General features: G+C 44.5%; 1 protein-coding gene across 1 annotated transcript; it reads right to left on the bottom strand.

Moving 5' to 3' along the window:
- Positions 1–1,082: 1,082 nt before the first annotated feature.
- Positions 1,083–24,933, bottom strand: slc47a3 (solute carrier family 47 member 3; the record flags this gene model as incomplete). Its single annotated transcript, XM_084310879.1, has 17 exons — positions 1,083–1,294; positions 1,586–1,628; positions 1,719–1,813; positions 2,567–2,699; positions 3,771–3,840; positions 12,644–12,719; positions 13,649–13,757; positions 13,888–13,955; positions 14,144–14,257; positions 15,065–15,162; positions 15,902–15,999; positions 17,724–17,768; positions 21,984–22,026; positions 22,342–22,490; positions 22,685–22,753; positions 23,890–23,991; positions 24,784–24,933. The coding sequence occupies 17 exons, from the start codon at positions 24,931–24,933 to the stop codon at positions 1,083–1,085; spliced, it is 1,674 nt and encodes a 557-aa protein (XP_084167005.1).
- Positions 24,934–26,485: the final 1,552 nt, after the last annotated feature.

Below are 26,485 nucleotides of genomic sequence, written 5' to 3' on the forward strand. Positions count from 1 at the left end.
GCAGTAATAAAGTAATTTGCTTGCACTTCATCAAATGATTCATTCATTCTGGGAGCTGATTCATAATTCTCATTCCCTGAGGTTCTCATTTCCTGTAGCTGAAAGGGACAGCCGTACTGCTGCAGTGTGTGCGCCCTGCTTCGTCTAGCGACACAGGGGTGTAAAAAGTACCCAGAAATGATACTTAAGTGAAAGTATGGGTACCGTCTCAAAATATATATATATTTTTTTTAAACTTAAGTTTTTATTAACATTTATAGACAAACAACACAATACCTACAATGACCTCAACAACACAACAGTACATCAACATGGGCCCCTTGAATTCGGCCGCTCTCAGCCTCCCAGACCCCCAGAGAGAGGGACCCCCCCCTTCCCGTCATCCACCCCCAGAAACAGGGCTCCGCCACATCCCAGGGCCGTCCCACCCGTCTCAAAATCGTACTCAAGTAAAAGTCAGAGTATCTGGCTAAAAACACACTTGAGTAAAAGTCAAAAAGTTTCTACTTTTAAATGTACTTAAGTACTAAAAAGCAAAAGTAAAAACTTTTTTTCTGACTCTATTCTTCTGATAGCAGGTGTTTAATCAAATATCCCCACTTTCTAGTCTTGCACAAGGACCAATCAGCATGGGTATGGGCGGGTTAATTTTCCATTGATGGGGATTTGATTGGCTGTTTTTAAATAAAGAGCGGCCGCAGGATTAATAACGTTAGCGTTAGTTCGGCCAGAGAAACAAATATACTAATTAAAATAGTTGGACCTGCGAGGTTTGTACTTTGTACTTTGTAGGTCTGCATTTTACAATGTAAGGAGTAAAAAGTATGTTTTTTTCTCTGAAATGTAATTGAGTAAAAAGTACAAGTATACAAACCTAATAATACTTGAGTAAAGTACAAATCCCCCAAAACAGTACTTAAGTATTGTAACGAAGTACAATTACTCAAGTACTTTACACCCCTGAGCGACAGTGTGTTGCCAGCCCTCTGTGTCGCACACCCTGGCGGTGGTGCCTCAGAAGAAGAAGCAGTCCTCTGGCCTCGGCTCGGTCTCTCGCTGAGATCGACCCCCTCTCTCCCTGCTCAGCTCACCAGGCTAGTGATCAGCACGTTGGTGATGACCCCGACGGCCAGGATGAAGAGCATCAGCGCCATGGCCAGGCCCCTGCGGAGCACCAGGTCTCTGTGGGACAGCAGCTTCTCCACCACCGTCATCACAGCCGCTCCGTCGACGACCTCTGAGCTCTGCTGTGTGTCCGCGTCCCCCTTGACGGAGCCCGGGTCGTCATCAGTCTCTGGAGACGTTAGCAAAGGAAAAATGGAAAATGTGCGAGTCTCATGATCGTTCTGTTCTCTAGGCTTCTCAAATATAAGGTAGAACCTTCAATCTACCCAGGACAATTCAGCCAATATTATGTAAACATGCACCACTATCTCCTAAAGCTAGAAATAAGAAAGAAAGACCCTTGACTTATTAGAATATTGACTGAACTGTCCTGCGGCACAGGCATTTCATATGAGACTTGTTAAAATTGGTGGCATTGACCTCTAACTAAATTATTTAGTGGAAGTAAAGTCTATCTTACCTGTGTCTATAGTGGCTCCAAGGACGCCAGCTCTGACCTGGGCCTGGAAGAAACATTAAGTTACCTTTCCATCAAAGAGTCTGTTTGTTCATTCCCAGCAGATCACAGCGCTATGCCTGGCTAATCTTCTCACCTCCACCGTGACTTTATTCCAGTTCATCCTGGACAGGTAGGTGATTAGGAGGGAGCACTGCAGGAACCCACAGACAAACAGACCTATCCACAGACCTGAAGAAGAGAGGATTTAGAGTACAGCCTTGTCTGTTTCTCTTTTTCTCTTTCAAAGTCAAAGGAGAGTAAAAAGGGCGGGAAGCAAGATATTTACATTTTACATTTAGTCATTTAGCGGACGCTTTTATCCAAAAGCGACTTACGAGTTCTGTACAACAGGTCAGCAGGAAAGGTACAACTCTTTCAGCTAATCAACCATGTTCGTCAAACACTGTTGAACCTGGGTGCTACAGTCTTGGGCGCATAGTAGTAAAGAGATATTAGCATAGTAGGTAGTAATATAGGCACGGGAGATTATTTAGTAGCAAAGTGCATGATAGTAAAAGACAGAACAAAGGTTTTATTATTATAAACAATTGATTGAAGAAGTGTGTTTTTAGTCGACGGCGAAAGAAAATTCTGGTTTCGTCTGTTCTAACTGTGGTGGGAAGTTTGTTCGACCATTGCGGAGCGAGGACCGAGAATAGCCGGCTTCTCTTTGATGACCCCCCCACCCCCCCTCCAGAGCTCAGATGGTCTGAGGCGGCCAGAAGATGTAGAGCGGAGGGGTCTTGAGGGCGTGAGGGAGGTAGGAGGGAGCCGTTCCCTTGGCTGCACGATATGCCAGGTCAAGGACCTTGAAGCGGAATTTGTGCAGCGATGGGGAACCAGTGCAGGTCCCTAAGAAGAATGCTTGGTTCTGTATGAGCCTCCTGAGATTGTGCTTCATACAGTAAAACAAGTAAAACACCTCTACCCTTCTTCTCTTACCCTTGATTCCTAATTTGGCAGCAAACATCAGGGACACTCCGATGGGAAAGCCAACACCATAATACCCCACGACGTTGCAGATGGCCCCGATTTTCTGCTTTCCCGCTCCTCTTATGATGCTCCCAGAGGCAGCCTAAACAAGGCGAACAGAACAAGGACAGTTCTGACCAAACTCTTGTACTTTGTCGAAACAATGTTCTTTATGGCTGCCGGTATCTACTGGCCAATAAGAAAATATTAATAATAAATAAATAAAAACTAACTCTAACTAACTTTACCGTCATGCACTTGTCCTAATAAACTAACCTACACTGTAGCACTCAACACTTCGATGAACATTGTTGCTCAGCTGATAGAGTTGTGCCCTTCCTGATGACTTGTCGTACAGAACTTGTAAGTCGCGTTGGATAAAAGCATCAGCTATATGACTAAATGTAAATGTAAATGCTTTCCAGTTGAATTTAATTGTTTGATGAGACAGGAAACAGGCACATCGTTACAGTGTCAGGTGAGGTAAAGAGCTGTCCCTGACATAGGCTGTACTAACGAGGCAAAATCAAATGAAATCAAATATGAATGTACATATTATTGCCACATCAAAGCAGGCTTAAAATGCTTACAATTAACATGTTAATTGTGTGTTGTATTTGCTATCATGGGTGATACCAATAGGAAACAATTATTAGGCATTGGGCTGTGCTTTGTACTACAGATTTTGGGGCTTTTAATTTTTTTTATATAATAATATTTTGTATTTTGGGCTGTACAATTGTCAAGAAATGTCCTATAGGAGTAAGTGCTTTTGCCCCTTTTTTCTTTATTACTTCATCTCTCAATATCTGGCAGTTATTTAACATTACTGTATGATATAATTGTGTATTAATTTACTTTCATCTTGCAGTTTGGTAGTCAAATTCATATATATATTTTTCTAATTCTATAATAATATAATATAATATATAATATAATAATATCAAAACACTGAAATTCACCCTGACAGCCCCGTAGATTTATTTATTTATTGACCTGTTTATTATGTCTATTTTATTATTTAGTATTATTGCACAATCAAAGCGGGCATGGCCACCCACATTTCACTGTATGCCCTGGTATGTATGTGACAAATAAACCTCTTGAATCTTGAATCTTGAATCGTGAATCTTGAATCTAGTGCAGGTGGCGATGCGGTGGCAGAGCTACTTACTGTCAGGGCATCCAGGAGGAGGAATGGAGCGTAGAGAGTCATGACTTCAGCAACCCTCTCCCTGATCTGTCTGCAGGGGAAAGGAAAACATGATTTACTATGAATAAAGAATAAAGAACCCACACTCTTCTGCTCCGTCTCACTTGCTGGACAACTAAACTAAACTAAACAATGTACTCAAAAATAAAACCAGCAAAACAAACAAAGTTGGTTATTCTTAATAATTTTTTGAAAAGGCACTTAGATCATGCAGCATTCATTATGTTGGTAACTTTTTACTAACATAAAGGGTTTACAACAGTGGATATTGCTATTATAATTGTTGTGAAGGGCCAGATTAAACCGAATATATATATTTATTTATATATATATATTTAATTGTATTTGTATATTCTCTAATATTCCTTGATATCCCTTGTATATTCCTTGTACAATATGCATTGAATATCCATTCTAGCCTACTGAACATCCCATAATAGTCTCCATTCTACTATTGGTCGAGACCTTGGTGCCAGGCTGCCATACCCCTCAGACCCAGTTCAAACGTACCGCTCAACATGTACGAACAAGTCCTAGTTCCGCGTAGGAATCTGGCTACCGCACCACTAATGGGACTATTTGTTCATAGTGCGTATATATACTGCGCTACTAAAGTAGGACTCCCTTTTCAGTCCAGTTTCTTACCCTCCAATAGAGTCACAGACGTAAAGCCTCCCCGCGACGCCACGTGTGGGAGTAAGGCCAAGTTCGCCTACCATCGGTATTGAGACATCGTGTATATTAATATTTGAATAGTCATATTTGGCACTATATCGTCGAGTTGGACGTAGTCTATTAAGCTAATAATAGTCTGTTAATATATAGTGCTTCGTGCGGTGAGAATACTACCGTAGTCAGCACCCCATCGTTTCGGGCAGAGAACTGGCTGCTTATCCAGGGTGGTTGACCCCACGTGAAGCTGCACCCGAGGAGCCCCAGAGCCGACGAGCGAGTGGACCTGTATACCGGATTATTCTACCGACGACAGCCCGCCTTCCCAGGCACGGATTATGCTTTGTATACGTTGATGATTCCATGGATAAAGACCCCCGACACTGCCGTGTGTTGGAACCCCCCCCCCTGGAGAGGACGCAAGGTGAGGAGACGCTCTGCAAGACGAGGTCGCTTCACGTCTCTCCTCCGTGGACCGGAAGACGCCGGCCCACAAAGAGTCCACCTGCTTTCATCTGTGGTCCAAGGATCGCCGGCGCATTGAACGGCACTACAGTGGGTTCACCTGGGATACCCTTGGCCGGATGAGGCAGCCGGATTCTACCCCCCCCCCCCTTCCTACTCCTGTCGGCTTACAAGCGACCGGATTAACCCCCCCTAGTGTATCCAGTATATAATCATTAAAGTATCATTGCTGTTATTCCTTAAACTATTCCAGGTCGTATATGTACCACCTGCGCCTTCAGAGATTGGACATTCTCTATTGATATACCGACGAATACTCTTGCCATAAAAGTGCATACTAATTCCCATTCATAAATGTGATTGATTTGATTAAGTGCTTGCTCTACACACCATCGCTGTGTAGAAATAAAGACCTATTTCTAATTCGTACATTTGTGTTGGATCCGTTTCATCTACGTGACAGTGTTCATCATAATATATTTATGCCGTGTACTGGGTGGCCGAATATTAAGTACAAAGGTAGTGGTAGTAAGTATCATATCTAGTAATACAGTCAGGGAATTGTACCCCTCAGTTACAATTGGTCCTTCGAGCCGGATGGGTAATTAGTGTAATATTAATATAGTGTTATTAATATTGAAATGGCCTATGATGAACACTCCACGAGCCTATGAAACGATCCTCCTAACCAACGCCCGCAGCGCGAACGACGGCTCCCTCAGTACTTAGAGGCTTACGCTGTCAGTCAACAACCTAGTCTTCTACTAACAGTAAACGCGGTAAAACTAGAAAGTAAAAGTATGTCTAACCCCAACGCCCAGACTACCCCGACCATAGAGGCCCCTACGGGTTCTAATGTAACTGACCAAGTTCACGGTGGGGACCAGTGGGAACCAGACATGACTTCACACCCCGCCAGTACTGAAGAAGTAGTCCCCGATGAGTCCCGGGAGGAATACAACGCTACCGAGACAGAACTCGGCACGGAAGAAGACGGGGAGAGCACCGTGGAGATAGAGCTCCAAGGCTCCGCAAGGAGTACCCCGAGGGAAGGCTCCCCTATACAACCGCCTTCTCCCAGCGAGGCAGAGAGGACCCTACAGCAGGCCTTCCTCATCAGCCTGAACGCCGCTGCTGAACGCGACCGACTGCAGATCCAGCAGCGGAGCGAAGAAGAGCATATACGTCTAGAAATAAGACGCATTCAGAGGGAAGAGAATGTGGCCCGAGACCGAGCAGACAGCCAGCGAGCAGCGGCTGGTGCTCTACGGGACGCAGAGCGCGACAGACAGCAAGCGCAACTAATAGAACAGCTGATCAGACGGACAACACCCTCTCCCTCCGCCAGAGGCTCCAGGAACTCGTCTAGACACACCTCCAGGGCGGCATCCCCTAGCCGAGTAAACAACCCTGAACTTGACCAACAGACGAGGTCTATACCCCCCACAGACCACCTCCCCCCACCGGTCCAAGCGAGCAACCGGGAAGGAGCAGCATATCCTGTGGAGAGGCTAAACCAGAGACTACAAGCACTGGATGACCTAACTGAAGACGAAGAGGAAGAGGAGGAGAACCACGCCCGACGACAGCACAGTACTCTACCGGACCAGGAGGTCCGGTACAGCCCAGGCTATACTCCCGCGGAGCTGCGCTACAGACCCCCGACTCTATACACGGGTGAGCACGACGCACGACCCGCACCGAGGAACAGCACCTGGACAAGCGGGCCATGGTACACTGCCGGTACCAGCCCATACCAAGGAGCGGGAGGAGACTCGCCTAGGAGGCCTCTCCCCCAACGCTCGCCGATGTATCCACAGTCAGCGTCATACATTGGCACGCCTATGGTACCCGACTTCACCCAAGAGAACCGGGCCCAGTATACAGAACTCTGCATGTGTCTGGAGACCATGTTGGTGGATGTATTGGATGAACGCCATAAATACGCCATCCTACTGAAGCACTTAAAGGTACCCCGCGCACATAATATAGCGCTCGCCTACGCGACTTCCACCACCCCATACACAGCAGCGCTGGTAGCATTGGACCAGAGGTATGGGCGCATATGGGATTACGTGATCCAGGAGATCCGACACATCGACCGCTTACCCCCAGCAATAGACAATCGAGCACTGGACGACCTGTCCATCAGAGTGCAGTCCCTGGTAGGGATGTTGGGAGCGCAGAGAGAGAAGGGGAGGCATGAACTTTACGCCAACTCAAATGTGGAAAGGATCTTGGAGAAGCTGCCGCCCGCTCGACAGGAGCGTTTTAGGCGGCAGAGAGACCACCGAGACCCGAATGGCCCCGAACCGAACCTCCTCAATCTAGCAGACTTCCTGGCGAGAGAAGTCAGCAGCCTACGGCTAGATACATTCGGACGGAGCACCCCTGGCTCCAGAGAAGGAACCAGACGACTAAATGATGGAAGAAGATCGGTGACTGTGATGCACCAATCGGAGTCAGTACCGAGCAGCAGGAGCCACAGTACCCCCTCCAGAACGGAGAAGTGGAAGATAGTGTGCCCCTACTGTGAGAAAGAACACTGGCTAGCGCAATGTGACTCCTTCCCCAAGCTGAACGCGGAGGAAGCAAGTCAATGGATAAAGTCCAACAAGCGCTGCTTTCGCTGTGCGCGCTCACACATGGCAGCCGAATGCCGCTTAAAGAAAAGGTGCACCAAGTGCGATGGAGCCCATCTGGACATACTTCACGACAGTAACAGACGGCGCCCTTCACCCGCACCATCCAGCAGCAAAGCGAGCGTCATGTACATCGATCCCGCCAGCAGCAGTGGAGCCCGAGTACTCCTAAAAGTAGTGCGTGTGACACTAAGCTACCAGAATAAAGTCCTGGACACTTACGCCGTCCTCGATGACGGGTCAGAGAAGACCCTTCTGCTCGCCTCCGCTGCGGCCCAGCTAGGGCTGCGGGGAAGCGAAACCCAAATGACAATTCGGACAATAAGACGAGATTTGAAGACGATAAAGGGCGAGAATGTCTCATTCTCTATCGCAGCAAGCGGCCAGCCTGAGCGACGGTACCAGATTACAGACGCTTTCACCAGCCAAGAAATAGGACTGTCGCGGTACACATACCCCGTCGCCAAGCTGATGGAGAAATATGCACATCTGCGCAAGTTACCGATCCCGCTCATAGACAATGCTATGCCGACCCTGTTGATAGGCTCCGACCATGCAGACCTCATTGTCCCGATAGACCGGGTTCTTACCGGACCCCGAGGCTGTCCTGCAGCAGTCGAGACCCGTTTGGGATGGACTCTCCAAGGCCCGCTCGCCAAATCTCTCAACCGAAGTACAGCCACTAGATGTCTCCACTCCCGAGTCACGGAGGGAGAAACCGCACTCCTGCAACACGTAGAGCGGCTATGGACCTTGGAACAAATGCCCTTTAAGAACGGAAAGAAAGACATTCGCTCTAAAGATGACATTTACGCCATTCACCTCCTCGAGACAGGGACCAAGAGAGTCCCGGTCAACGGCGTGTTGAGATACGCCACGCCACTCCTGCGGCGAGAAGGAATGCCTACTTTCCACGCCAAGACAGACGCCACAGAACGGTACCTGCTGAACACGGAGCGGCGCTTAGCCAAGAACCCCGCCCAAGAGAGTGTATACCGCGCTGAGATTGAGAAGCTCATCACAGCGGGACACGTCACAAAGATGGACATTAAAGAGGCTGACCAGACCACTGAATCGTGGTACGTGCCTCACCACAAGGTCCATCACAACGGTAAAGACCGCATAGTATTTAACTGCAGCTACCAGATCGGATCCCAAAATCTGAATAAAGAGTTACTGCCCGGTCCCACACTCGGCCCCTCCCTACTCGGCGTTCTACTCCGCTTCCGCCAGGAAAAGGTGGCCATCAGCGGGGACATTAAAGGAATGTTCCTGCAGGTGAGATTAGTAGAGGAGGACAAGCCCCTGTTACGGTTCCTATGGAGAGAGAAGCCAGGAGATGAGCACCCAGCCATCTACCAATGGGAAGTCCTCCCCTTCGGAACGACGTGCAGCCCCTGCTGTGCTACATTTGCACTACAGAAACATGTAGCAGAGGACCCAGCAGCGGACGAAGAGGTCCGACACAGCGTAAAGAACAGCTTCTACGTAGACAACTGTGTACAAAGCCTTTCAACCCAGGAAGAAGCCGAGGCTCTCCTGATTAAACTCTGCGCCTCATTGATCAAAGGCGGCTTTGATCTCAGGCAGTGGGCCAGCTGCGATCCGCAAGTACTGCGCAGCCTCTCCTCCGAGGACAAGGCAGCCAGCAGCGAGACCTGGATGGCTACAATCCCGGGAGAAGCCCAGGAGATGACCCTGGGATTGGTGTGGCGATTCAAAACAGATTCGCTTCACTACAGACACAAGCCCCTGACTACGGAGCAGGGAAGGCCGGCGGCGGCGCCGACCACCAGACGGAGTGTGTACACAACACTCGCCCGACAATATGACCCGCTAGGATGTATTCTACCGTACACCACCAGGGCAAAAATGATTATACGAGCATTGTGGGACAAGGACCAGGGCTGGGACGACCCCATTCCCGCACACCTTGCATCCACCTGGAGAGAGTGGGAGATGGAGCTCCACTCACTCCCAGGCGTTAATATGCGCCGAAGCTACTTCCCACCCACGGTGAGGCCAGAGACATGTAAAATGGACTTACACGTCTTCAGTGACGCCTCAGAGGTCGCATACGGATCAGTAGCCTACTTGCGGGCCCAAGAAAGGGGGGGAGAGATCTACACAGCATTTGTCCTCGCCCGCTCGAGAATAGCCCCACGCAAGCAACAATCTATCCCATGTCTAGAGCTCTGCGCAGCCCTAGCCGAAGCGCACCTAGCCACGCTCATCCAACGTGAGCTCACCATACCGGTGTCTAGAACAATCCTGTGGTCAGATTCCACGACAGTACTCGCCTGGATCAAATCGGACTCATGCAAGTACAAAGTCTTCGTGGGAGTCAGAGTCACCGAGATTCAAGACTTAATCGAAGAGTTAACCGGAGAAACAGAGTGGCGCTACGTTGATACAAAACAGAACCCAGCTGACGTCATCACCCGGGGAATGCCCCTGGATGACCTCACCCGTCACAATGCTTACAGTGACGGCCCCGCATTCCTAAGACTCCCGGAAGGACAGTGGCCCATGCCTATCCCGAGGGAAGCAAGTCCAGAGGAGGTGGAAAATAAGAAGTCTGTGTTCTGTGGATTGAGCACTGTTATCTCCGCAGACCCCAACACACTCCTGATGGGGCGGCTAGATCCTGCATTACCCCAGACAATGTACCGGCCTGAAGAAGCGAACGGCCGACGAATGTGGAGGTACAGCCAAGTATTAGCCGACAAGTTTCGGAGCAGTTTCCTACTGCACTACCTACCGTCTCTACCGACCCGCCAGAAGTGGGTAAAGGAGAGAGACAATTTGACAGAAGGAACAGTCGTCATGATTATTGATCAATCACTGCCCAGAGCTATGTGGCCGGCCGGCCGCGTAAGCAAAGTGATCACCGGTGCCGACGGCAAGGTCCGAGCAGCTGAAGTGCTTGTCCAGGGTCGCACTTACACCCGTCCCGTGGCGAGGCTCATAGAACTGCCCCGACTCCCAGACACAATCGATGATGACCATGACCCTATAACCCTATGACTTTGTGAAGTTGACTGACCCCTACAGCAAACCCTTATGTGTAAATAGACAACGCGATGAATCTGTCTCTGTTTAACTGATTAGGTCTGGGACCAATCAGGGGGTGGCTGTTGTGAAGGGCCAGATTAAACCGAATATATATATTTATTTATATATATATATTTAATTGTATTTGTATATTCTCTAATATTCCTTGATATCCCTTGTATATTCCTTGTACAATATGCATTGAATATCCATTCTAGCCTACTGAACATCCCATAATAGTCTCCATTCTACTATTGGTCGAGACCTTGGTGCCAGGCTGCCATACCCCTCAGACCCAGTTCAAACGTACCGCTCAACATGTACGAACAAGTCCTAGTTCCGCGTAGGAATCTGGCTACCGCACCACTAATGGGACTATTTGTTCATAGTGCGTATATATACTGCGCTACTAAAGTAGGACTCCCTTTTCAGTCCAGTTTCTTACCCTCCAATAGAGTCACAGACGTAAAGCCTCCCCGCGACGCCACGTGTGGGAGTAAGGCCAAGTTCGCCTACCATCGGTATTGAGACATCGTGTATATTAATATTTGAATAGTCATATTTGGCACTATATCGTCGAGTTGGACGTAGTCTATTAAGCTAATAATAGTCTGTTAATATATAGTGCTTCGTGCGGTGAGAATACTACCGTAGTCAGCACCCCATCGTTTCGGGCAGAGAACTGGCTGCTTATCCAGGGTGGTTGACCCCACGTGAAGCTGCACCCGAGGAGCCCCAGAGCCGACGAGCGAGTGGACCTGTATACCGGATTATTCTACCGACGACAGCCCGCCTTCCCAGGCACGGATTATGCTTTGTATACGTTGATGATTCCATGGATAAAGACCCCCGACACTGCCGTGTGTTGGAACCCCCCCCCCTGGAGAGGACGCAAGGTGAGGAGACGCTCTGCAAGACGAGGTCGCTTCACGTCTCTCCTCCGTGGACCGGAAGACGCCGGCCCACAAAGAGTCCACCTGCTTTCATCTGTGGTCCAAGGATCGCCGGCGCATTGAACGGCACTACAGTGGGTTCACCTGGGATACCCTTGGCCGGATGAGGCAGCCGGATTCTACCCCCCCCCCCCTTCCTACTCCTGTCGGCTTACAAGCGACCGGATTAACCCCCCCTAGTGTATCCAGTATATAATCATTAAAGTATCATTGCTGTTATTCCTTAAACTATTCCAGGTCGTATATGTACCACCTGCGCCTTCAGAGATTGGACATTCTCTATTGATATACCGACGAATACTCTTGCCATAAAAGTGCATACTAATTCCCATTCATAAATGTGATTGATTTGATTAAGTGCTTGCTCTACACACCATCGCTGTGTAGAAATAAAGACCTATTTCTAATTCGTACATTTGTGTTGGATCCGTTTCATCTACGTGACAGTGTTCATCATAATATATTTATGCCGTGTACTGGGTGGCCGAATATTAAGTACAAAGGTAGTGGTAGTAAGTATCATATCTAGTAATACAGTCAGGGAATTGTACCCCTCAGTTACAATAATGTTACATAACCCGGCATCTTGTATGTTAGTTCTACTGTTGTCGAGGTACAGTAAGCTATCTGTGTCTGAGAATGAATCACGGAGGTGTTTTCCTCAGGTTAATATGTAAAGGAAGGAATGGGTGAGCAGAGTCCAGGACAATATATATCCGCTTGAGGTGAAAGATTACTGAACGTTTTCAAGTCAAGACGGTCCTTGTGCTGTGTTGTGCTGTCCCTGTTACGTAAATTAACAACTAATCCTTGTTTTAACAGTTGGCTCTGGTAGTTAAGATCACAGTATACCAGTTCTGCTGCTGTAACAAAGACGTTGGCATCCAGGGATGGTGTGGTCATTGAAACCCTTGCCTCTGGGACCACATGCACCCCCTGCTGGCCTGGGATTGAGTCCCCCCAGAACCTTCTATACACTGTCTCCCCTACCAGCCATTCTAATGACTCTATATTATGGAAAGAAATACACAATTGAACTGTTACTCACTCATCATATGAAAAAACATAAGAGATATGGTCCTTCAGGGTCCCAACAACAACCGCAAAGCACACGGAGACAGACCCTGGACACAAGAAGCAATGGAGTAGTAGGGATATACACTAGCCCTGACATAACACGTAATGCTAAATGTGTAAATGTATATATATACATTTACACATTATCTACACAATACTATACCATAATTTTTAATTTAATTTTTAAAATTGCCATAGAATCAAACCGTAAACCAAGAGGCCTATTGATATGATTTAGTGCTCTATGCCTTACCTTGACCTTGTCTATTTCTTATTTTATGTCCAATTCTGTCCTAATTTTATGCCTGTCTTTTATTTACTGCTGTGGAGCACTTTGAGCTGCAATTCTTGTATGAAAGGTGCTATACAAATAAAGTGTATTATTATTATTGTTATTATTATTATTATTATTGATTTATTGCTAATTATTACCTTTTTTCAACTACTAATTATGTTATTATGAAAACTTTGTTAACAGCTGCAATAAAATATATATCTGTTTTATCGAATTAGATCTGTCTGTTCACCTCATTCCATTTTTATTTAATTGTTTTAAATATATGGGTCTCATTCTCCAACGGACTTACGACAAAAAGAGCTTTCTCTTAGGGCCATTTGAGACCTTTTCGGGCAAGACATGAATATAGACAATATATTATAATATAATATAAATTATATGTGTTTTATTGGGACGGTTGGTGAATCCCAAAATTGGCCCCAAAAAGGTCTTAAATGGCCCTAAGAGAAAGCTCTTTTTGTCGTAAGTCCTTGGTGAATGAGACGATACTAGGCCTCACTGTATCAATATAACAGCGGCATGCAAAACATCACAAAATATTCCCCCCCCACCCCACCCCTAATATATATGTATATATATTACTATTAATTTCAAAGTCACCATATGATAAAGGTTATCATATAATAAGACAAACACAGAGAAATGGGGGGCTATGATGAAGATGATGGGTGTACTAACCTGCACAGAACATAGTTAGTTTAGCAGACAGTTTGGCCTGTTCTGTATGTCCGGCTCCCAGAGCCTGGCCTACCCTGACCCCACCCGCTACACTGAAACCTAGAGGGAACTGAGAGCAAAAACACTGCGTTAACGTACAATTACATTACATACACACACAGTTATATCATGATACGAGTTATGTCACTGTTTGACAGTGACAAAGGAAAGAAGGTACTCTTCTACATTAAAGAATTCACCATGTATGCGACATTTGCCAGCTCATATACCACGGACTGAGCTCCGAGTTCCACTTCACTTATCAGACCTGTCAAGAAGAAGTAAAATATTAAGATATTAAAGCACCAATCATTTTACACAATAATTGTGTCCAATAGTATTTGTAAAGCAATCGTTTGGCATTGCAAGCAGGTCTAAACGAATGCTGAGAATTGCTTGCAGATACTGTTTGACCCAGCCAGGTCTGAATTCTGATCAGCACTAATGACCGGTTACCTGCCAGGAAACCTCCGATTTCGTAGGTCCACCACTCGACACACAGCATGACCATGCTGGGAATGGCCAGCCGGATGAAGGTGCCCCATTCCTGCAGGCACTCTTTAGACCAGCCTGCATGGGAACACAGCGCTCAATTACAGTTGCAGATTGTCTTCAATGAAGTAACCTTAAGAAATGATCTCACAAAGGGGTCTGATGTTAAAGGTCCAACCATAAAAATAAGCATAGATAATAGTGGGTAGCCCCCACCACCAAAAATAATGGTGATTTTATTTTACTTGTTTACTGAGCTCTTGGAATAATAGTGTTAATTAATTTCACTCGTTTCACAGAAGTCTCCGGGGACAGTCCGGATAAAACCATGCGATGTTCCGACGGTTAGTCTCCAGACTGTCCCCAGAGTCTCTCCCCAAAAGATCCCCAGTTTGGGGACAGACAAGAGTCTTGGTTAACCGTCTGTAGTGTGGCAGTGAAAGGTTAACCTTCTGTAGTGTGGCGGTGAAAGCGTTAACCTTCTGTAGTGTGGCAGTGAAAGGTTAACCTTCTGTAGTGTGGCAGTGAAAGGGTTAACCTTCTGTAGTGTGGCAGTGAAAGGTTAACCTTCTGTAGTGTGGCAGTGAAAGGGTTAACCTTATATAGTGAAAGTGTTAACTCTTTGTAGTGTGATAGTGATACCTTCTATAGTGTGGTAGTGAAAGGGTTAACCCTTTGTAGTGTGGTAGTGAAAGCGGTAACCCTTTGTAGTGTGGTATATTTCTTCAACGTCCCTCTGAGAGACACATCGGCTGTTGCAGGGATCGAGCCGGTGACCTTCCGGTTGCGAGGACAGGACTCTCTAACCACCAGGCCACCTCTATGCTGCCCCCCTAAGAGCCTCATCGATGTCCCATACAGCACGTTGTGGTGTATCCTACCCACCTCCCCAGGTGGCCTTATGAAGACCTTTCCATCTGATGTAAGCGTACAGTAGGGAAGCCATGGCGAACTGGGAGAAGGTGTTGGCCACGGCGGAGCCTCTGTGGACAGACACGACACAGGGATGTAACACGTGTGCAGGCCGAGCTTGGGACAGTTCAAGTTCAAGTTCAAGTTCTTTAATAGTTGTCATACAGAAGTACAGAATACTTTCATACAAAATGCTTCTTACTGTTACGCTCCAGAGACTGTGCTAGACAAGATAGTATCAAATAACATAATAACATAATATAGCATGAATTTAGAAGAAGAAAATGAGGTCACAGTGTTCGGTATAGACATATGTACAATGTTCTGAGTTACCATATAATATACAATACACAATACTATGCAGTGTACTAATGTACAGTACTATCTAGTGCAAAGCAGAAATGGGATGAGGTACAATTTTAGGTACAATTTACAGTAAGGTGTACAAGTTGTAGTGCAATCCTTCATCCATAAATATAAAGTGTGGGGAGTGGGTGCTACAGTGTGTTTGTTTAAAGTGGGTGTGTGCTATAAAGTGTGTGGAGTGGGTGCTACAGTGTGTTTGTTTAAAGTGAGTGTGTGCGTGTGGATGTGTGTGCTATGTGCGTTTGGTGGTTGTTGTTGTGTAGTGTTCATTCATTGTTCGTTGAGCAGCCTGATGGCCTGGGGATAGAAGCTACTTCTGAGTCTTTCTGTGCTCGCCTTGAGACTCCGGTATCGCTTGCCTGACCGCAGCAGTTCAAAGAGGCAGTTGTTCGGGTGACTGGAGTCTTTAATGTGAAGCACTGTTATGGTTGATACTGTACTCACGCCACTCCCAAGTTCAGCGCATAGAGAAATATGTAATTGATGACAGCGTTGAGAACATTGACTGCAACTCCAGTGATGACCTGTGGCCATATGATGCCCTGGAAAGAAGGAGAAATTGCACCAAAATTCACCTTTAGGTTTTAATTCTGCAAAAGCATTTTTGAAAAAGCCATTTTCCTGGAATGTACCATGATTTTCTTTTTCTTATGCAAATGCAATGTGGTCACGGTGATGTCTGATTACATTACCTGAGATGGTTGAAAAAAAGCCTATATTAAAGCAATTACATACAAAAAAAATCGATATCATATAAGAATGCGACAGAAATCTGGGCAAATGTTAGAATATTTTGCAGAATTTCTGGACTGAAAGTTTGAAAATGCACGAGTCTAAGACAGTATTTACATCAGCAATGGTCTCCCGGGTAGAAATCAATGAACCAAGACCCTGATCTCTGATCTCTGATGGCATACTGATGTACTGCTCCAAAGTAGATGTCTGGCTTTTCTTTTTTTATTTAACCTTTACTTAACCAGAAAAGCCTCAACCCTCTGAGATTAAAAATATCTTTTTATCAAGAGTATCCTCGCCAAGACAGGCAGCAGCTCATTAAACATGGTTGCAGACATACAGCATAGCACAATTACAGACAATAACATGTACAGATCACAAAGTTGAAATATAAAAGGCACAGTCACACAAAACATAATCTAGTATACAGGGGCAATCAATTCAGTCAATTCGGAATTAATGGACACACCAAGATTTAAATCCTTCTGCAATAGATTCCAAGTAGAGGAAGCAGCATACAGTACATAAAAAACCCTTTCCCCAGTTCAGTACAGGCTTTAGGGACTGATGGCAAGAATACATCCTGGGAACACAGGCAGTAACTTTCCATAATCATATAATTTTCTGAATGATATGGTTGCATAGGTCTTGTAAGTAAAGATATACCAGTGATTAAGACTGCGGGTGGACAGAGCAGGCCATCCAACCCAAGCACACAATGAGCAATGATGAGTAAAGACTTTACGGTTTGTGATGAATCTCAATGCTCCGCCATAAACAGTATCCAGAGCATGTAGACACCGTGAAGACGCCTGCATATATATAACATCCCCATAATCTAGCATGGCCGCAAAGGTAGCAGCAACAAGTCGTCTCCTAGTCTCAAAGGAAAAGCTCAATTTATCTCTAAAATAAGAACTCAGTTTCTACTTACATTTTCTCAGCAGTTGCTGAATATGAGACTTAAAAGAAAGAGGATCATCAATTAAGATTCCAAGATCTTTGTCTTGAGATACAGACTCATTACATACTCTCCTCGAGAGTAGCGATTGAGGGAAGGTTCAGTGGCTTTTTCTTTCAATAAAAAATCACACGTTTTAGGTCACAGAGCAAAAGCAAATTGAAGCTGACAAAGAGCCTGATTCTGTGAGGGATCTGAGCAGTACAGTATATCACACTATCATCAGCATAAAAGTAAAGATTTGCATTGGAAACAACTCAATTAAGGCTATTGATATAAATGGTAAACATAAACAGGAGTGCCCTTTGTTTATGTACAAAACTGTCTCAATCTTTACATCCAAATGGGCTTTACTATCTCTGCCAAGGAAGCAATGTCCACGACCCCCCCCCCCCCCCCCCCTTGAAACGACTCCCCAACTCTCGTTACAAGGCATAGGAATTTCAGTGCTGCTTTTGAGGATACAATAGAATAGACGTTTTAGTTATTTTGGACTACTGAGATGGTGGTACTCTAATACCTGTATTTCAAAAGGTCTAAGCAAAGGTAATCTGATGGGTAGCTCTTTACCTGGTTTTGAAGATATTTTGATTGCAGTGAATACATGAATGTAGCCTGTAAAAACAAAAATGGGAACAAAATCAATTAGGACATTATTGAGCACCGGTGTGCAGAAGATTGGATTAGTACAGCTAGCAAGCCGGTGCAAAGCTTTGTATTCTCCACGAATAGGTCACTTTGTTCTTACAAACCTGTCGAAGTTCATTCATTACATTTATATAGTGCTCAAAGCACTCCCCACAATGTAGGGTGGAAATTGCCTCCTTCACCACCACTGGTAGCACCCAACCGTGGGCTACGCAGACTCAATGGCTGCCATTCACTGGCACCAGGCACACATCACACTACACAATGGTTGAACGGCTCAGGAGACGGGGATTGATATCAGCCAATTAAGTGGAAGGGATGATTAGGTGGCCTTGATGTCAGAGACTTGATTAGGAATTTGGCCAGGAATGTCGTGGAACCCCCTACTCTTTGCGATAGGCGTCCTGGGTTCTTTAACGACAAGATTCAGTCAGGACCTCGGTTTAGCGTCTCATCCGAAGTTACTTTTCGCAGTCAGTATACTGTCGCCTTAACAGTCATAGGATTTCGTTGACTAATCAATTTGTTGATTTAATTGACAAACCCATTCCAAATAGGTCTTTAAATCTAGTGCTACTTTCAGCAGACATGTGCTTATAATTCTTTCAGGAAATAATAATAATAATAATAATAATAATAATAATAATAATAATAATAATAATAATAATAATAATAATAATAATAATAATAATAATAATAATAATAATAATAATAATAATAATAATAATAATAATAATAATAACAATAATAATGCAGGACACACACACAGGATACACACACACACACACACACATGCATTGTCTTTTTTCTCAGTCACGGATGCGATAGAGTCTCTGCGCCTAACCCATCCCGTCGTCCTTCCCCCCATGGGCAGCCGGGAGCAGATAGGGCGTCAACGTGAGCCGCGCCCCGGGGACTAATCCAAGTGCTCCTGTCCGTCTTCGTCAAGGACGCCACAGCGTTAGCGATCTGTTGTTGTGCATGTTTTTCCATTGGGTTTATCTTATCGGGGGGGAAACCCTTGCGAGCACGGGGAGAACATGCAAACTCCACACAGAAAGGCCTGGGCCCTGTTTCTTGTACCTGGATAACTGAGTTAGCCGGATAACTTTAACTGGATAACTGGGTTAGCCGGACTTTCCGGTTTCATGTACGTGGATTTTCCAAATCACCATGACAACATATCCAAAAGTTTGAGCCTGGTCGAAAGCAGAGTTCAAGTTCAAGTTAGCCTGAACTATCGCCACGCCCCCGCAAAGAAGTGACAGCCCGTTTCCTGAAACTATTCCCACAGTCTACGATCTGCATTATACCATTCTGAATTACGTTTTTGTGCTCCATTCTTCCAGAGGGGGCTTTTGAAATGTAAAATAGACCCAAAATGCTGATACTAAATTCACTTTGTCCTAAATAATGCACGTTATATATACCGTGGCGACGGTGGCGCTCGCTCGTGCGATGTACACATTATGTGGTTATTTTAATTGTAACTGGGATTAAGATGTCTGATGAGATGCGCTGTTTGACGGATTTGAGAAATTGAATGAGCCGTTGACGTCACATTAATGAATGAGGATAAAGAGATAAACTTCATTCATAACAAAGGATATTCTAAACACGGGTCTCTCGTTCATTAATGTATAAACAATGAATTTATCCCATCTGGCACAGTGGTCCAGCGGTAGTGCTCAAGCCTGCCAACCCAGCGACCCTGGTTCAAAACCCGGTCTTTCCAATATGATTTTTTTGAATATAATATTAATGATTATACGCCAAAGTAGCCTGGTTTTAAGTTAAAATATTATAAATCTACATGCATTGAGGATGTCATTCTTTATATAGCTCTCAACGTGCACCAAATTGAATTATTCCTATATTGCAAAAAGAAGGAGACGACTAGGGTCTTGAACCCCGGTCGTCTGTGTGAAAGTCAAAAGAACAACCCGTTAGACCACATTGGAGATAAGTTAAAGATTGACTATACATCAATCAATGGGTAAGAGAGCTATATCGTAATTCTGTATAACAGTTAACTAATTATTTTCGCTAGCAAGATCTCATTTGATTATTCAATCCAGCAGGCAAGTTTAAAGAAATATAATCTGATTGATTGAGGTAATGAGGGACTTAAAATTAGCCTATAGATAACGCATTTAACTTGTCGGCGAGGCGATTGAGCCGTACTGCAATATGTTAATAAAGTTTTAAATCAATTAATCAATCAATGCCGCTAGAGAATCAGGATTTCTGCGATCGACACCTGCTGTCTTCTCAGCTGAGGCGGGCGCGCGCACTGATCCTGAGAATCAAGTCTGGCTTGAGTTAACGAGACTGAATCCACCTTCTTGGAACAGGAAAATCCCGGCTTCAAACATCGGGTTAACTGAAGCTGGATAATGACATCTTGATCGACTTAGTTGAACCACGTACAAGAAACAGGGCCCTGGGAGATACCCCACCTGGGTACCTGGCATCATGGAAACCTGGTCCCCAAGCGGGAATCGAACCCTGGACCTTCTTGCTGTGAGGCGACAGTGTTAACCACTACACCACGTGCTGCAACTCTGGGCTGGGCGATATGGCCAACAATTTGATCACGATATATCACGATAACATTTTTCATATCGTTCGATATCAATAATTATTGATATTTGTATTAGTATTAAAAAAAGTTTTTTTTATTATTATTATTATTTAAACAACAAATGTATGTTTATTTTGCAGCTTTGTTGTTTCCGCTATCTTTAGTGTTACAGCCCCGCCTCACACTCCAGTTCTCAGGCTGCAGCTGCAGCTGGTTTGAAAGCGAAAGTACCAAAAAAAAGTGGCTGTGGCTCCAGGGGAGTTGAACAGTTCTGGCTCTGCTAGTTTCTTTTCTATCTTTTGGCACTTTTTTGGTGGACAAACCACCGCATACATGCACCGTGACTCGTGACTGGAGACTAGCTCTGCTAGCACACATAGCCTACTGTGTACAGATGGTTTCAAACTGTATTTTAAATTAGAAAGCAAACAAAATAAATGGACAAGAGAAAAAGAAATCTCAATTTGGTCAGTATTGTCATTTGGACAAGCAAAGCCATTACTTTAAGTTGCAGGCAAGAAATACAAGTCTGTCCACTGTCTCTTTTTAAAGCTGCTGTGTTGCAGGTCACAATACAAAAATAAATACAAAATTAAATAAAAAATGTTGATGATATTACTTTTATTATCGATTATTATTAGGAATGTCGATATTGACTTTTTTACCGATATCCGATATACCGATATTGTCCAACTCTTAATTAACACAACATTATGCATACTTTTGACAATAAATAAAATAAGAATTTGTTCTTACTTGCTTGCCTGGGTAAATAAAGGTTAAATAAATGTAAAATATCGGACATCTCTAATTATTATCGATTATTAAAAAATATATCGCGATAAGTATCGTTATCGTTTTATCACCCAGCCCTTAGCATGGGAAAAAAAGCATAAAGAATTGACTAGCAAAGTATTGGTTGGCTAACACCAAGCCAACCGATTAGTCAAGTAAGTATAAGAGCAGGCAGCACTGGGGCGGCTGGGTGGCGCAGCAGAGATTGCGCTCGTCACCAATGCAAGAGACTCCGGTCTCGAATCCGGGTGTCAGCATTGCCTCCGGCTTGGGCCGGCCGTCATACTGGCTCAATTGGCAGAGTCAGCGGGTGGAAGTCGATGGGTGGTAATCTTGACGTTGTGAACAGCGACTCCTACAGGTCGGTTGGGGGATGCCTGCACAGCAGAGACAGGAAATAGCGGGGGTAGTGTGAGCCTCCCACACGTTACACCTCGCCAATGAGAGTCCGTGCTGGCAGGTGAAAAGATGTGACAGGCTGCCTCCTCCTGTACCGGAGGGGACACGTGATGCAAGGCTTCTATCCTCCCTACAACCGACCAGTGGGGGGCATATGCGAGCAACGTTCAAGACAGGGGAGGGGAGAATTGGAAACACGAAATTGGGATGGGAGAAAAATAGAAAATAAGGAGAAAAAGTGGATAAAAAAAAAGAGCAGGCAGCCCTAAAATCAATCGTTTTACAGGGACATTCAAACATGAGCAATATATTTTCAAAGGGTTGAATAAAATCTCTTATATATATCTGATATATTACTGTTATGACACCTTCTTCTGCCCAGTATCATCTCTAACATTACTCACAGGAAGCGCTGGCATAAAGATCTTCACGTACAACTGGGATATCCTAAAGAGAGAATGTCTATTAGAATCCTACAGAACAATCACTATTGTGGCAATATTGTACAACAGCAAAATGGGGAATAGAACAGCAATATACAATGTACAGGTGATTAAACTGGGTAAAAATTATACAAATGAGTACTACTGACTGAGTGTATTTTCATGTGAAGTTAGCTCATTGAGAGTACTGTAGTAGTAGACGATACACTGTTACGTCCCCGGTCAAAATCATATATTTATCAACAAAGACTAAATCTTGACGGGTCCTTGACATGAATGTTTTTGGAGAACCAACCAATTTAAAATTGAAAGGCCTGACCTGGCTACTTCTGGACTCTGTTTGACAGCCCAGAGGATGGGTTCTGTGTTTATAAGGAGGGCCCAGCAGGGAAAGCACGCCAGCAGCAGAATGAGGACGGCTCTCTGCATAATGACCCCCACCTGGAGGAGGTTACGGCTCCCAAATGTCTACAGACAAAGAGAGACGGCTCTACATCAGTCGATGAGAAACATAGTCAGTCAGATAACAACAAGTAGTGATAATGAGGATGTGAAGATACAGTCTTTTCACACGTACAAAGATGATTTTTGTGTGACAATTTCACATGCAGATTTTGCATGAAAATGCCAGCCTTTTCACAAGACAGTGGTGTGAAACCTACCTGAGAAATCAAGGTATCACATGCTGACGCTAAACCAAAGCCAATAGATACGCCTGTAACATTGATCACCTATAGGGAGACAAAGCCATTATTATAAATACATTTAAAAAAAATGCTAACTTTTTTCTGTATTTTGCTCCCATCCCAATTTGAGTCGTTATGCCAATTCCCTTCCTGGTCGTTGCGCACATTGTCCCACTGTCGGCCTAGGGAGGGTGTAGAACTACCACATGCCTCCTCCTCCGATACATGTGGAGTCAGCCAGCCGCTTCTTTTCACCTGACAGCGAGGACTCTCACTGGGGGAATGTAACGCATGCGGAGGTTCACGCTATTTCCCCCCGATCCCTTCCCTGCTGAACAGGCGCCCCGACCGACCAGTAGGAACCGCAGTTTACAACGACCAGGACACATACCCCGCCGGCTTCCCACCCGCTAACACTGCCAATTGTGTTAGTAGGGACGACTGACCAAGCCGGAGGTACCGCTGACAGCTGGATTCGATCCCAGAGTCTCTGCGGTGGTAGGCGAGTGCATTCTCCACTGCGCTACCCAGCCGCCCTGGAATAAACACATTTCTACTACAGTTATTGTTAATAAACAGACAACTTAAAGATACAGTACAATGAAAAACGTGTTTTTCAATCTCGTTGCATTTCTTAACAGAAGGTATGTTGATGTAAAATGAGTTAAATTACGCAAAATGTTAGAACTGTTGTTGTTGTGAAAATTATGACTAAAGCTCTTTGATCTCTATCCCCCTGGATATCAACAAAATCAAGCCATTTCAAATATCCAATGTGCTTCCTCTGAAATATCGCATTTAACACACACTGGTTACTCTGATCGGCCCATCTATCACATCTACTGTAGCCGCTCTGATTGGCTGAGGACAGGGCGCTCCCAAAGGGTCTCACGGGCACCATTTGGGGCTTTGAGACACCCAGGGCATCTTAGAGGAACTCCTGAGGAACTTCCTATTTTTTACAGTGTATAGTGTCTAGTGAACAGAAGGCCACACAGCCTACTGAGAGTTCACTGTGCCCAGAGAGGGGGCACTAAAATACTCATGACAAATCAAATGATACATCTGAAGCTGAAAAGATGATACTCGTGACATTAACAGTCCACAATAAGCAGTTTATGACTGAATTAAAACATCATTGTACTATTATCTTTAGTGCTATTGTAACATAGGCTACTTACCGCTATGGCCAGAGTGACGCCTGCCAGCTCAGTCTTCCCCAAATGGCCACAAAAAACAGTGCTGATGAAACTCACCATAAACGACATAAGCTGGGCCATAGACTGATGAGAAAAGTCATAATTAGTGAAAAGAGTCTAGTGCACAATCAATATTAGATGTTGCCAGTACCTGCAGTAGGTATTAGGCTACATAATAATAACATTGGTTCTCCTTTGGGCAGGGTTTGACATGTTCAGATTAAAAAGCCTAAAGAATATGTTCAGAACTATTGCAACTTGGTGAAGTCACAAGCAAATACATTAGCTTCATTGAATCATCAATATGCTGTGCCTTTTAAATTAGTGCAAGGCACACTGCCTACCTAATGTACTGTAGGCTACTGCCCAGTTTGTAAAATGTTTTTACTCTTGTGTGTGGTATAGCCAGGCAGGGAAGGAAATCATTACATGTATTTAGTTTCTTTGCAAAAACATGTTCCACGGATTTAAGGACATCTCAGAATGTGTCCCCTTTACTTGTATTTTAATCCACGGCTTTAGGCCTACATTACTTTTTAATCTTTAGTGGAAACCTTGATTGATTCTTGAAACATAAATTGCACATTCAATTCCACTGAACTAGAAAGTAATATATATGAATATAGGCTACCTGCAGTAGGTATTACATGATAATACATTGTAGGCTTATATATCTAGGCTAAGTATAATACATTGTCAGTGTATTATATTCATGGGCATGAATGGTAGTTTAATGAGGGGGGAAATCAATGGCTTAACATTACATTACTTTCTCTTTTCGTGTGTGTTTATGTTACGCTCATTTGCTTGCAGCGCGCTACTAGACATGTGGATGATGACAGTCAGTCGGGCACCATGAAGTAATAACCTACTCACCACCGGTCCAGCCAATTTAGCCAATTCGATCACTTCTGCTTTGAAGCCAACGGGAATCAGCACGTCGCGCATTCGCCTAAAACAACTACCACATATATTCCAGGAAGAATGTGGTGGTTCTTCGACACAAAGTGTCACGTTATCCTCCATAATATCGCCGAATGATATCGCCTATTGTAGATCTAGATTATCCAGTCGAGCAATGCGCTGAACTGTCAGTGAAAGGAAGGCTTGCCCTACACGTGTTTTAGCTCAGCTGGTTAGTGTGTGTGGAGCCTGTGGAGCCTGTTGGTCCCAGGTTCAAATCAACTCTGTACAATAATGATGAGGTCAGCGAATTTAGATTGCCGACAGACGTCGAGTTATGACTCAGTTATCATCAGACTTCAAGTTCTGTTTTATTTGTCACGTGTAAACGTACATGTACATTACAGTGAAATAAATACTTGGTTCTGTATGAGTCCCCTGATAATGTGCTTCATACAGTAAAAGGAATAAAGAGGTAGACAAATCTGTGTGTAGTAAATACTGTTAAAAAAGTGTTTAAAGTGTCTAAAGTGCAATGAATGTAGATGGATGGGTTAGTGTTGCACTTTCAGGCACATGACCTCTAGGCTGCTGTGTGGTCATCATATCAAAGCCAGTGTGACAAGGCTGTAAATTCATGTTCAGCTGTAGCCTAATTCCTTGATTTGTTTTCCACGCAGTTTCTGTAGTTGACTTACAGTACAGTAGAGTCTATAATACCATCTAAACCGTCTAAACAGGCATACTCTTCTTGGAAATAGTTACAGTACCTTATATACTTATATACATTATAAAACAGATTTCATAATAATTTTATGCTGCAGACATTCTAATGTGTGAGAATAGCCCATGATAGTCAGACAGTCTGTTGTAGTCAACCAGCACCTGCTTATGCTTCTGACCCTTTAGCTCAGCTGGTTAGTGCGGCCGCCTGTGTATCCAATGTAACACTAAACATCATCTACATGCATTGCACACACATCCACATGAGATAAGAAGAAGATAAGAATAAACTTTATTGTCCCCGAGGGGACATTTTACTAGGAACATCAGTGCTGCATCAGTCTGTGATAACAGTGTAAACAAAACAAAAAAATATATACAATCATTCATACAGTTACAGTAGTAAAAAGGACATCAGACAAATATGACAATGCATAGATGCACATACAACCATAATTCATAAGTAGGTAAACTCATTTCAAAAGCTTCATATTGCACCTTTCCCTTTAAATTGCACCTTGCCCTTAGTGTTGCACCAGGCCCTAATTATATTGCAACACGATTTGGACAAGAAAGTTAAGTGGCACCTCAAAGGAATAGAACAAAACCTCAAGTGTTACTGTGTTCTAGATGATTTATTTAGGAGAGCGATGGATGTAGGAAAGAAGGAGAGATTGTAGCGGTTGCTCTTGTATCTACTTGCTCTGAACCGTCTCCCTGAGGGAAGAACTTCGTGTTGACAGAGTCACCTATGGAGCGAAAATAATTTGGCCATGACTACAAGGTTCCTCTCTTTAGCCTTTGGCGTGGTTTATTATCACATTGCACACATCAGTACACGAGACCTTCTCCTTGTGAGAGGCGACGGAGGAAGAGACAGAGGGGGGGGCAACATCTCCTTTTATACCTCTTACCTGGCGTCAGCTTCAATAGCTACGCCTATAGCGCCCTC

The sequence above is a fragment of the Notolepis coatsorum genome (assembly GCF_963971535.1).
Source record: "Notolepis coatsorum genome assembly, chromosome: 1".
Taxonomy (NCBI): domain Eukaryota; kingdom Metazoa; phylum Chordata; class Actinopteri; order Aulopiformes; family Paralepididae; genus Notolepis; species Notolepis coatsorum.